Source organism: Aythya fuligula, chromosome 4, assembly GCF_009819795.1.
Source record: "Aythya fuligula isolate bAytFul2 chromosome 4, bAytFul2.pri, whole genome shotgun sequence".
NCBI classification, from domain to species: domain Eukaryota; kingdom Metazoa; phylum Chordata; class Aves; order Anseriformes; family Anatidae; genus Aythya; species Aythya fuligula.
In genome coordinates, this window is record NC_045562.1 from 48,292,854 (window position 1) to 48,306,562 (window position 13,709).

A 13,709-nucleotide genomic window follows, 5' to 3' on the forward strand; every position below is an offset into this window, starting at 1 on the left:
GTGAAGAAGTTGTGCAGCTTGTAGGAGACGAGAGCATTTGCTGAAGAAGTGCAGGTACACCCGGTGTTAACAGATAAAGACAATACATTACAATGTAGTGTAAAATCTTAGGATTTCAAGTGAGAAAGCATTCTATCTGAGCACAGCTGCAAGGGAACTGTCATAACTAAGTTAGGCCACAGCACCAGATTAATATATATTCTGTGAAAAACATTACAAGTTTGGCTTTATCCCTTAAGTAAATGAGAGTCTTTGGTGCCCACCACACCAAACTTCTCTAAGGAAGAAGTCACTCTGACTGCTAGTTGTGACATCCAGGATGTGGGACCTCACCCAGAGAAATGCCATCTGCATTTGGCCTTGGCCGCTGTTGAATTTGGTGAATTCCACTTCAAACTTCGCCACGATGGAGGTTCTCCACATAATCAATACACTTCATTTTAGCATTATTCATGTAAATTAATACAGTATTTTTTTTTAAGGCTTACATGCTCAGTTAAGGCTGAAATCGTTACAGATTACTTGAACTGTATGATTTATTCACAGTAATACATCAGTATGCCTTGAAGGTAGGGTTGATAAAATGTATTAGCCAGGTCATTACCAATTAGGAAAAACAGGAAACATCTTTTTCAAGTTAATGATATAAATTGCCAAAATGTGGCCTTTTAGCATGCAAAATTGTGATCTCATTTTTCCTCTATTACATTTCTACTTGATGGAAAATATTTAACCATTACTGACTAACGCTGTCTTGCTGAACGTACTTCTATTTTCTGACTGATAAAACAGCATGCTGTGTAATTCTGTAATATATCATTCATGAGGGCCAAGGTTAAAAGAGAAGTTTCAGTTGGGTAATTTCTCAGTTTCACCACAAAATGTAACTGTCTCTCTCTAGATCTATAAAGACTGGACAAGGCTGCCATAAAAAATTGGATAGGGTTTCATAAACCTTTTGTTGTTATTAGTCAAAGCCCTTCTAGTTGTCTGTCTTTATCTCTTAATTCTGCTTCAGGGCAGAAAAAGAAACAAAGCATTGTTTGTTAATGCTACATGTGTTTACACATGTTAAAACAGACATGAGATCATCTTACAGGATGCACGGTGCCATTCTCTCCCCTTCTATTCCAGCTTCCACAGATGCTTTGAGAATCGGCTTTTCACTTCCAAACCTAACTTTAACTCAAGAGAAAATATTCTGAAGTTGCATTTTACTAATTACGTAATACGATCCCCCATTTTTCCCCCTCTGGAACAGATATGGCTGGTAACAATTCCTGTGTTCTGAATGTGAAGTCCACTTTATATCCACAATCTCAAGTATTAATTCACTTCACAGTTTGGTTGAAACTTTTTATAAGAATGCTACAAATGCATTTGTGATAAACATTTACTCCTGTAAGTTTCTTCCTAATCAATTTTGGAAAAGTCTTCCAGGAGAAGCAGATGAATCCCCAGATATTATATTTCAAACTGCATTCTGTATATCCAATGTCAGGAAATGTGATGTAGGAAACAATTTTGCCTTAATTGAAAGATGGACTATTTAGCCTGTCAGGTCTTTTCCATCTATAATTTAGCATAGTCTTTATCTCCTGTGGTGCAGCTGTGCTGTGCTAACCACAAAGTGACAGTCTCCTGCACTTGAGGACAAAGACTTTCCGTAGCGTGACTAGGTCAGTCTAGCACTTGCACAGTGCCTTGATATTTGTCATTTTATGCATTTTGTGGAAATGCAAAAAGGCCCTAGATTAGGTCCACAACGATCTCTATCAATATTTTTTCCTTTTGATGCTACCTAAAATCATTTATATAGACATTATATATTTTTATCTGTTCTGATCACTTAGCAAAGAATATCTGAAATAAGATGTTATCGGACAGAAGAAGTGCCAAAAAGATTTGAGTTGTACATTATTCCAAAAAAAATGCAGGCTTATTTGTCTCCTGATATTATCAGTTTAATGTTTATACAGTAACAAGAGTAGAAAGATATGAACTACTTACACAAGTCTATTAAATATGTTTGAACATTATAGTCATTTTTAGCTAATCAGTTTCTAACATAATACAGGACTGTTATTGGTCAGGAAGTCACCGCCTGTACTTTATTTCAAAAAAAAGGTGAGGTGTTTTTTATTAGAGGTTCTATATATTTTATTACAAGACAAACGATGGCAGCTTTTCCAGCCAGAAAAGAATTCCTTGCACTTGTTAAGCAAAGAAATTGTAAACATTACAGAAAATATTGTGATCTTTACAATAATACACAGCCCAAACAAGACAACGTGTCATGTATAACAGTATTCTGAATTATACTTGCTCTTAAAAAGGTTTTTGTGGAGCCTGTTGTTGGGCAAATACTTGTTGTAGCGATGCATCAAATGTTAAAACACTTAGTTGGACTGGATTATACCAAAGACATTCTGAAAAGAACAACTACATTTCATAAATAATGACTATAAATACAGCCCTTCTCTCTTAACAATATGTAGGTGACAAATAAAAGATTTAAATCCTTTGAAACTGCAGATTTGTGTTAACCCATAGAAACTGCCTTCATGAAGGTCAAGATATACATAAGTATTTTCTGTGAGAACGTGTGCAATTTACATTGTACGCCTAGAATAAATATATAACCTCTTAAGATTAGGTAGTCAAATATATAGCCTTTCTATATACAAGCACTAGGTTAACACTTAAAAAGTAGAAAGCTGTACATTTTATACAGTTTTTCAAATATATTCTCACTTGCTCAATTTTATTTAAATTTTGAATCTGAAGTACATTTACACGAACGTTTTTAAAGGTGGGAGTCCACATGAAAGGCAACAGTGAAGTCCAAGTTGTGGTATCCTTGTACAACCATCCCACTTTACAAAGGCAGGTCGTCAGAGAGGACAGTAACCAACTTGTGATTTTCTGGGAGGTATTTACATTTATCAAATTTAGATACTTAGCTGGTTTAGTCCAGAGCTAGTTTCTCTGTACTCCCTAGGCTGCTGAAAGAGAAAAATTATCTCCTGCTGGAAGTTCTGACCAAAAGTTTCTCTGAATCACCTTTTGAGTGGGCATTTCTTTCTCTGTTGACTATGAGAGAAGCAGCCAGCTAGCTTAGCTGACTGACACGGAGCAATATCATCATGCTACTTTTCAGCAGTGTTGTTCCTCTGCAGCTCTTGGTCAATACAGCTTTAATTCATCTTCTGTTTCTACTGTAACATAATACTGTCAGCTGTTGTTGTTTTTTTGTTGTTGTTGTTATGGGTGAGATCTTCCCAACCAGTCAGTAGAATCCACCCCACATTAAATGCAGCTGTAAGTACTAATAAACATTTAAGTAGTGCACTGAATATGCTAACGCATAGCTAGAAACTGCTGAAAATTACTCTCATAATTCTATGAATTTTGAAAAGTCTATCACTTGCCCATAAAGTAACTGTAACTAATTGCTAACATCTACTTTTACATAGGACATCCAATAGTATTTTGTTAACTCTTGGTCCTGAGGCAGAGAAGAGGCATAAACATTCAGTTTCTGTTCCATAACCACGTCTGTTCATGCACATAAAACAACAAATTGCAAGAAGACATTAATGATATAAAAGAAAAAAAAACCTGAAAGGTCTGGCAAAAAAAACAGTTCTGCTTAAGAACATCCATTTTATGTTTCGATGACAATATCACAAAAAAAGAAAAGGAAAGGCCAAAGGGAATATTAGATGTTCGGGGGGGGGGGGGGGAGGGGGGGGGATGGGGGGAATAATTACAACTGCATAGGTGAAAAGCTGGTCCCTGGTACCTGAATGCAATTCATCAGGATGAGTATTTGATTTGTGTATCTGTGTAGGTGTGATCTCTTGAACAGAGTTCTGTATTTCAACACATTTGAAATGTGCATCGTTCTTGTACAGAACTAATTTGTTTGTTCTATTTTCCTACTTCCAGGAGGTATACGAACTGTTAATGTTATTAAAGTATTTTAAAAATATTTCTAGCAATTCATGAAGAATCATTTATATCTCCATAAACAATGAGCAGCTCCTTTGCTGATAGTTGCATATATTTGTACTTGCCAGTAACACTCTGCTAACACAAGCAATTGACCATTCATTTATATATCTAAAAAGCATATTCCATTTTGGACTTATACACATAAATTAAGAAGCAGATGCTGCACATCACTTGCTGTCTTTTTCAACAGATGATTTACAAAATGCTGGTCAGTGAAAGTCAACCAGTCGCCTTTAACATTACAAAATGCATCTTCAGGACAAAGGACAAAGGGAGAGACATAAAAGGTTGGAAGCATAGAAGCATATCCTCATAAGTACTAAGCAATCCCTATTGTTGGATGACCAGATTGAATCATCATTTAGGTAGGTGTCATCAAAATTCACAATCTTCAAGTCCTTTTTGAGATACATTTTGTTCAGTTTGTTTAGTGTTCGAGCAAAGGTATATTTAGATGCACAACTATATGCCTCCAAACTGTAGACTTTGTGGAAGTGCATATCAAAATATGGATTATCCTAAAAAATGGAGAGAGAATGAAATTATTACATGCATTACAGACATTAGAATGGCAAATGTTCTCTGCTCAGATGCCTTCAGGCCTTTTTCTCAGTTTGATGGATACTAAAAAGTATTAGCTATGCACTTCGCATATTTCTGCCATTCATACTAAAGGGTCTTTTAAAACTTTACAAAGTAGCAGTTTATAATTAGCTGCTATTCCTTGCCATTAGGAATTTTGGCTGAGTGAAACTTTCAGAGTTTGGCCAAATGATACCCTGCACTTTATTGGGATTACACAAGGTTGTTTTGAAATGAACTGATTTGTCATGTTGCCTAAAACACTATATGAAAAGCACTTGCCTTGGACTATAACTATATATGCCTGTCAGAAGAAGAATATTGATTCCCCTTCCTGCCTAAATTGTTATTCTGTGTGCTTTCAGGCTCCTTGGCACAATTAATACTAGCAGCAGCTAAGTTCTATTAAATTCTATAGATATGAATAGCAATATTATGAGTATTTATAGCAGTGTCAATCACCCTGTAATCAGGAGTTTAAGGTTCATTTAGGCTTTTCTATAACCAAAAATAAGATTTTGATCATCCAAGTTCTGGATGGCTGAATCATCTTTGAAGGGTATTTTAGTAAAAAACGCTTCAAAAAAAGGCCAAAATAAATTCATGTGTACAAGTGAAAAGGAAATCTGCTGTCTGCCTTGGCTGGGGAAGGGACAGGAACATTTCCAGATGCAAGATAATTTGGAGAGAGGACATAAAAGATTATTAGTTTTAGCTACTTTGAACCTGAGCTCACCTCCACCATCTCCCAGATTCCTAGTTTCAAACTTGAGGGCAATGTGCAGAGGACCGCAGACTGCTGCAGAGCTCATCTGGTTCCCCATGTAGGAGCTGTGGGAGCGTTTTTTGAAGGGGAACAGTCATCAGGATAGAATGAGTACAACTAGAGTCTCTAATTTTCCTTAGATCAAGACTGTGAAACCTTTATTGTGGGCTCTTGATATCAGAATAATCCGAATTCCATTTTATGTTCATTTGAACGCTCTTATGGGGTAAAAAAAGCAATTTTTCCCTGTACTACATTTTTATTCATGGGTGACTGTTAAAATGTCTTACCTACAGTAAGATATTCTCCTCAGCAAATTCTTCTAGCTTCTGTAAAATAAGATTTGATTCTACTTTTGGTGTTGGTTAGTAGTTGCCTACTACTGCAGCCTCAAACCCTTCTGTAATTGTATCTGAGAGATTATTATTTTTTTTTTTTTACCAGTAAGATCACGCAAATCTAGCTGAAGTTTTTAGCAGTATGATCACATAAATCTAGCCAAACACAAATATTTAATTGATCTAAGTAATGGGAGTGAGATCTCAGTTAACTGAGAGAGGCACAATTTCCTAAGCTGGTACACCAAATGATGCACTTACACGATGTTTTACATATTGACACAAATCCTCTTTGCCACACAAAGAACACGTTCATAAATTCAAATGGCAGCAGCACAGCCTCCATAAAAATATTTAACTAAATATTATTTTCTAATACACATTACATTGGATTAATCCAAATTTATACTGGGAGCTGCAGTGGAGAACTTTTATTCCAAGTTATGATGAGCAAATTAGAAAACATCCAGCTCGTCCTTCAAATCTCAACAGGAGAGATGAAGATTACAACACACACAAAAAAATCTCTCCTGCCCCTGCCCCAAAAGTGCAAATCTGTACCCTCTCCCACACAACAGACTCAAAATTCCTTGGATTTTTTTGTTTTGTTTTTTAAACAGAATTTTTTTTCCAGATTATGCACTCCAATTGCATTTCAATACTTGTATTCCAAATTGCAACACAAGAAAAGCATATTCTAATACATGTATTTAATAATAGATAACACTTACAGTATCAGCTTCTTTTCCATCAATCATCTCCAGATCTTTCAGAAACCACTTTTCAACTACTTCATATTTCTCTTCTCGATCCACTCGAAAGTGGTTTACCATACATATTTCTACTTCTTCACTTTTAGTCACTGCAAGACAAAAATAATTTAGATACGCAAGCACACACTTCCCAAGAGTTCTGATAATAAAAGACTTACGCTACATTTTAAATAATAATTTAAATGATGATGTGCAGGTCTGTATAGTGCTATGCTGGACTTAATAGTTTTATTTTGCAATTAGTAGAAATAGCTCTGTGTTCTCAGACTATGAAACCTCTCAGCATTTAGTAGATTGAGGATTTACCTTCCCCCTCCTGTGAAAAGACAGTCTTGGCTGTGCTAAAGCCTTTCATTTGAATTCGCTAGCAGTGCAATGAAGAACAATCCTGGCACTGGATCTATGTGGATAACCTACTTATCCTACTTACTTTGAGGGGGAATCTTTCTGTGATGCTGGAGTCAAAAAATTGCAGAATCACTACCAAGGTTCTGTATTTACATGAATCGTGCTACACCTTCTGTTCTGGGGTTGTCTTATATATCCATCACTTTTTAAACAAAACTCTTTTCCTTATAAAACAAAACTCTCAATTTCCTTATAAAATACATAAGTATGTCACTTAACAGAAGCAACACTGAAAATATTTCTTAAATCTTCAAGTTGCCCAGTGGTAGCTTTGTAGAAATTACTATTTTCCAATTAAGGCAGGAAATTAGAATGAAAAGAGCATGAGGACATTATTTATAATAACTACCATTATTAATTGATTACATTGAGTGCTTTGTAAGAGATCAGACTTCTGTAACACAATAATTAGGGTGAAAAGCACTGGAGCCTGAAACATCTGCACATCCAACATAACAACTTCAGGGCAGACCAACTTCCTCAGGCCATCTTGTAGCCTGAGGTAAGTAAATACGAGATGTCACCTACATTTGGCAGCAACATTTTGACATCATAACGTGATACTACAGGCAAAGGACCAAAATTCTTTTATTTCTAAATGCTGCCTGAATTTCTGAAAAATCCATTCTGAAACTAGACTGTTTTATTCCTGTTATGATGTCCTTGACTTCTCACTTGTTTATAAGAAGGCTACAAAATAAAGATGAAGGATTATGTTGGAGATGTAGCTTCTTTCCACTGCAGAGAAAAATAAAGGAAAATATATAAATTGATCATAATTCTCTCAGCCTATAGCTTCCCAAACAGCCTGCTGGGAAAAAACAACCACTTGCTTTTATATCTTTCTGGTCCTACCAGTCATGATTACTCAATGATTTTTAATCAGAGGACCTCTGGTGTATTATCTCTATGGAGAAGTTACAGTGGCTTTCATTTGCAAGCACATCTATTAGGCTACTCTTAGAAAGTTCTCTTCTTACTTCCAGTTTTACCCCATTTTGTTTGCTGTCCCGTGAAGGAGTATGTGGTCTCCCTCAGTGTTGAGTGAAAACAAATCCAACCCCAAAAGCTCAGTGTCCTTTCAGAAATACAAGTGGACACCCTAGGCACCTCCAGGACCCACAGACTGCCACTTCTCCACCCCTGGTGTAGGAACAGAGATTGTATGAAATGAGGATAGAGAACAGATGTGTTAAGAAACTGCTCCACTAAGCACAATGAGGCCAGGAGCATGTTCTGCCCAGTGGTGAAACTCAGCTGGACAATTTTCACCTACAACATTGTTCTTTTCCTGCATTTTTGATATATTGCTCGTTCTTGCACTCAGTTGACATAGTTAAAGAAAAAATTATTTTTGATATGCGGCATGATCTCAGATCTACCATTTCACTCATTAAATTCTCACAGCTTTTCCTGTGGAGGGCATTGATATGACAATGCCTTCATAGAGCACAAATAATTCCTTAACATCTTCCATGGACCGAGCTTGTTTTTAGAGTCTCTCTATGCAACTGGATGACATGATGTTAGCCCTGCCGCCCTCCTCAGGCATACCAATACAGAGCTGTGAAAATTCCTGAACACAGCTGTATTTCAGCTTTACATTCTTCCATGGTTTATAAAGCATTTAGCAAAAGGAAATGTTTTCTTCATACAAGAACTGAGAGTTGCTACTGTGAAAAAAGAAGGGAAATAAGGTTGGGCATATGGCACACACATAAGATTGTTCAGTTATCCACACTGAGATTTTATTTTAATATAGATTTCAAAAGGTATAGACTTCTAAAGTTTTGCCTCTATATAGTCTGACCGATTTTTCTTTGTTATGGTAAATTGAAATTCACAAGATTATACTCAGGATGTATTGTGGATAAGAGTTTAGACAGCATGGTTTGCTCCAGAGAATCACAGTGGATTACAGTAGCTGCTGGCAGATGGATGGAGCCCATCTTTCAGCATCAGGTGTCCACTCTGCTCACCGCTTACTTGACTATGCCTCAATATGTTATGAGAGTTTAATATTGGATACTGGAGAGATCCCACTCTTAACACTCTACATAAATTTTCCTTTATGTCTTCAGTGACATCCAATCAGTTAATCTGATTAGAGGCTTTCTTGTTCTTCTCTACCTTAAAAAGAAATGTTGAGTAAAGGTTTTGAAGGTGGAGCACGTTATTCCTCCTCTTTGGAAGTTTCACAGCAGCAAACTGTTAGTTCTGCCACTCACATCTAAACAGCCTTCTACTGAATTGTTTTATAAACTATGAATCAGGTTGCTATTCTTGTACATTGAGAAGCTCTACAATGCTCGGGAATCCATTCCTTAAACTATTTTTACAGTTTCAAAGTGCAAAGTCTCTTCTACTAAAATTACGTGGGTGCAGGGAACCAAGCTGGCTCAATATTTCCAATAATCTGTACAATTAAATTATTCTAAAGGCTTCAGATGTTTACAGACATAAGGACCACAGAATATAGTTGGCATCACCCCATATCACCAAGAGAAGTCTCAAATACATACATTATTTCTACCTTCTATGTGCATTTTGAACATCAAGAGGAAACAGACTGCAAAAAGCATTCACTTCAACCTAACTACTTAGGGATGAGAGTACTCCTCTTTTACAGTGTTGCAAAAATAATAATAAAAAGGCTTCAGGTTTCACTGAGACCACGTTCTGAAAGCCTTCAGAAACAGATGCACTTGAAATCAGATTTAGCAAAGAGCCGGCTAATTAATTTTATCCCAACACTCTTGTTTTAATCACAGTTCTCGCTGTTCCCGATCCAGCCGTGCATCCGGTTAAACCACAGCTACTTGGGCGACTGGGACAGCGTGAGGACTTCGCAACCCAACGAGGGATCGTGCAAAAGCTCCCCAAATCCCACTGTAACCGCTAAGGTACCCGTTATGCTTTCTTGTAACACTCCGACTCAGCACTCAGCGGTTCCCCTGACCCTAAGGAGATCCCCCAGCCCCATGGGGATCCCCCGGCCCCATGCACCCCCGGGTACCTGCAGCGCACAGGTAGCAGCGCCCCGCTCCCGAGCCCTCCACCTCGATGAACTCCTGCAGCCGCAGCCTCCGGGGCCCGAAGAGCCTCTTGGTCAAGTCCTCCTTCACCAGCGAGGACATGGTCCCCGACCAGCTTCAGCTTCAGCCTCAGCCTCCTCCTCCTCCTCCACCTCCGCCGTCTCCCGGCCGCGCCGGCCTGCGCAGCCCCGGGGCTCGGGGCAGACATCGCTGAGAGCCGCGGCCCCGGCCCCACAGCCGCCCGTTTGGGCGCCGGGACCCGGCTGCGGATCGCCCATCCCCGCCCCGTGGATCTCCCACCCCACGGATCCCCGTCCCCGCCCCGCGGATCTCCATCCCCGCCCCGCGGATCTCCATCCCCGCCCCGCAGCGCCTGGAGTGTCAGACAGCCTGGGCCAGCCTTTTCCTGCTGGAATAACTTGTGGCTGCACGGAGAAGTTGGGCATTACAAAACAAACAAACAAACAAACAAACAAAAAAGGTCTTGCAAATATTAGGAGAAGGGATTGGTGCCATAAACTTACACGGCGCTTTACTGGCATGGAGTGAAATGAAATCGGATAGAATCGTGTGGATTTAACGTTAGGGAGAATTGCCCCCTGCTATAGATAGTAAGCATATTGTCGAGGTGAATGGGAAAAAGATAGAAAAGAAGCTAGAAGATCTATTTATTTATTTATTTATTTATTGTCCCATGAATTTGGAAAGACGTGTAATTCTTAAAGCTCTTAAAGAATTTTCATCCCAACTGTGGGAAAGCAAAGTTCCTCTAAGGGATGCATTTTATCAGTAAAAGGCACAAGGACACGTTTCATCACTTCTCTTTAAAGAGTATATATGCACAACAGCTTATCTTGGGAAAAGCATGACACCCTCTTCCAAACTTTATTTTTCACAGTTTGATCCAACTGTAAGTCATTTTGCCTCAGTTTTCATAGAAGTGTTTTGAGCAGGGGCTCCTGCTGCTCAGGGATGGGCTGGGCATCAGTCAGAGGGTGGTTAGCATTGTGCATCACTTATTTTGGGTATCCCTTTATCATTATCATCATTATTTTCCTTTTCTGTCTATCAAACAGTCTTTACCACAACCCACAAGTTTTACCTTTTTTCCGATTCTCTCCGCCATCCCATGGAAGGAGTGAGTGAACGGCTGCGTGGTGCTGAGCTGCTGGCCGGGTTAAACCACAGCAAGCATGTACTCTTAAAGCACAGTCATTTTTATAGAAGATAAACTACAGTTTTCATATTTGGAAATCTTTTGTAAAAGAAGCAAAAGATTTTGATAACTTACATGGTAGTGTAATCATTTCTACCTGTTAAAACTGAGCAAAAAAAAAAATAGAAAGCAGATGTGTAGGCTCTGATAAGAGATTCCCCTGGATTTGTTTCTGAGCTGTGGTATATGCACATAGCACTTGGAAGATCCTGTCCTGTGATGTAACTATTTTCTTTGTAGCTCCTCCTAAACCAAATTACATTGCAAAAAAAATATTATAGATATTAAATTACTTGTGCAATATCCTTTAATGCATTCTCAAATGCTACATTAAGCAACCACTCTGAGTATATGCATAAAAGGTATAATGGCAAATTTAATGTTGAATGTTTTAATAAGAAACGGAAAAAATGTAGTTCACTATTGTTCTTGAATTGTTTCGTTCTTGGTTCGTCCGTCCTCTCTTAGAGCATAGCAGGACAGTGTTCACAGAATCATAGCACAGAATTAATCATAGCACAGTGTTGGTGTGTTCGTGCAGCTGGTAATGGAATTACCTGCAGCAGTCTTTTTTTTTTTTTTTCGTATTTACCATAGACTTCACAGTCTTTTCTCTATCGTTAGATTACACTGGGGAGAAATGGCCATCCTGTTTTGGAGGTGACTTGCAAAATAATTTTTTTTCCTCCAACTTCTCTTCTACTGTACTGACTTGGGTGGAAATGAAATAAGACTTAGTAGGCTTTAGAATCTTCCTCTACAGGAATGCAGAAAGCCAATTTTTATGTCTCCATGCTTGGTTGTATATTGGTATATTAAATATTTTGAAGGATGATTCTCACAGTAGGTAAAGAGCATCTACAGCTTCTTGCCTACTTAGAAGTTCTTCTTTCGTCTGTTTCTTTGTTCTGTTTCTCACTGTTATTTTTCTTCTGGTATTATTTCTATTCTCTCTCTCTCTTTTTTTTTTTTTTCCCCTTTCATCTTCTGAAACATACTTTTTAAGGATTAAGTGGCTCTTTTTGGATGACTCATGCAAAAAATAACACATATTTCATACAAAAAGCTAAAGTTTAGCTGAGAGCAGGTAAGTACCACTATACATGTGTAAGCATGTATGCAGAAGCATACACGAAACAGTACTATCACAGGAAATCCCTCTGTTCTGCAATTTGAAACTCTCCAATTGACTCAGATTTAATCCTACTCAGAACCTGCCATTAAGAGCTTCTGCATTAATATTCCTTCTTGCTGGTATTAGTATTACTGAATAGAAATGGCTACGCTGCAACAGTTTCCTAGAGGCTAAGCAGATGATTTGAGCAATGAGATTTCAGTTCCACCTTAGCTACAACACCGTAAGCCAGAATCCTGACAGTTCGTGACTCAGAGCCAACAGCTAGGCAGTAATTTGCCCGGCCAGCAAGGACACACTAATGATGGTCCAGGACCGACTTCCCATTCTGGCATCAAGCATCCCGTCAGCCTTCCCTACCTCAGCTAATCCCACTCATGAATGTGTGCCATACACACATAAACCAGAACAAACCAATCTTGTTACCAGAGCCACAAACAAATTTAAATCAAAACTTGGATTTCTCTGTATCAGTCAAGGTAGATTAATTACAGATATTTCTGAAAGCTGTGCGCCCCTACCCCAAGCACACAGTGGTCAACAAAGGAACTCTTTACAAGTGAAGTGTTCACCAGGGAAGTGTCTTAGACCTATCTGCCAAATACTAATTACTTCTGTTCCTTTCTGTGCCCTATCTGTCCTGCAAACTTTCGTATGAAAATACAGTTTTCCTTACTGTATCCAGATGTAGTAGCACTTTCAAATAGGATAAATCTCCCTACTTCTAATCTTTATTGTTTCTCAGACACACTGTTCTCAGAAAAAGCAATTCAACAGTTTTGGAAACGATATTTATGATGAGTCCTTATACTCCTTTGGATCTACCGATGTGCATTAGTATATACATCAGACTGATTATGTTGGGGCTTGATCCAAAACCCATTTAGTCAGTTACAAGATTTCATTTGATTTTGGTGGGCTTCTGAGTAGTCATTATTGCAACAGCAGGACAGTCACCAGGTTTAGCTATCTTTTTATCCTTAGAAATGAAGAGATTACCAATGGTGTCTGTAACTATTTTTAATGAATTTAAACATTTAAATGAATAAGCATTTAAAACACAGTCTTATAAATCAAATAATTGCTGGGCTAAGTCAGTGTATAAGAGACAAATTTGTTGCCTTCTGCTAAGGAAGGAAAAAATCCTACTGCCAGCAGCAGCAGTGGGGTGGCTGCCCTAGGAAGGGTGACCCAGGAGCTGCAGGTGACCCTGGCATGGGCATTGCCCTCTCTGGCACGGCACTGGGACAGTAGAGCAGGACTGTGAAAATAGCAGGTTCCATCAGCAGCCCCATTGTCACCAGGCAAATACAAGGTGAAAAAGCAGGTCCAAGAGAAGAATAACAGGGACAGAAAAGGGCAAAGGGCTCAGGCAGGGGCTGGGACCAGTTCACCTGGGGCACTAGCAGTTGTGGGTGGTGGGAGTCGTGGATGGGGCT

General features: G+C 38.6%; 1 protein-coding gene across 1 annotated transcript; it reads right to left on the reverse strand.

Moving 5' to 3' along the window:
- Positions 1-518: 518 nt before the first annotated feature.
- EXOC1L (exocyst complex component 1 like) lies at positions 519-10,167 on the reverse strand. The gene is made up of 3 exons (XM_032187483.1): positions 9,901-10,167; positions 6,435-6,565; positions 519-4,535 (listed from the first exon to the last, which is right to left on the reverse strand). The coding sequence occupies exons 1-3, from the start codon at positions 10,019-10,021 to the stop codon at positions 4,272-4,274; spliced, it is 516 nt and encodes a 171-aa protein (XP_032043374.1). The 5' UTR covers positions 10,022-10,167; the 3' UTR covers positions 519-4,271.
- Positions 10,168-13,709: the final 3,542 nt, after the last annotated feature.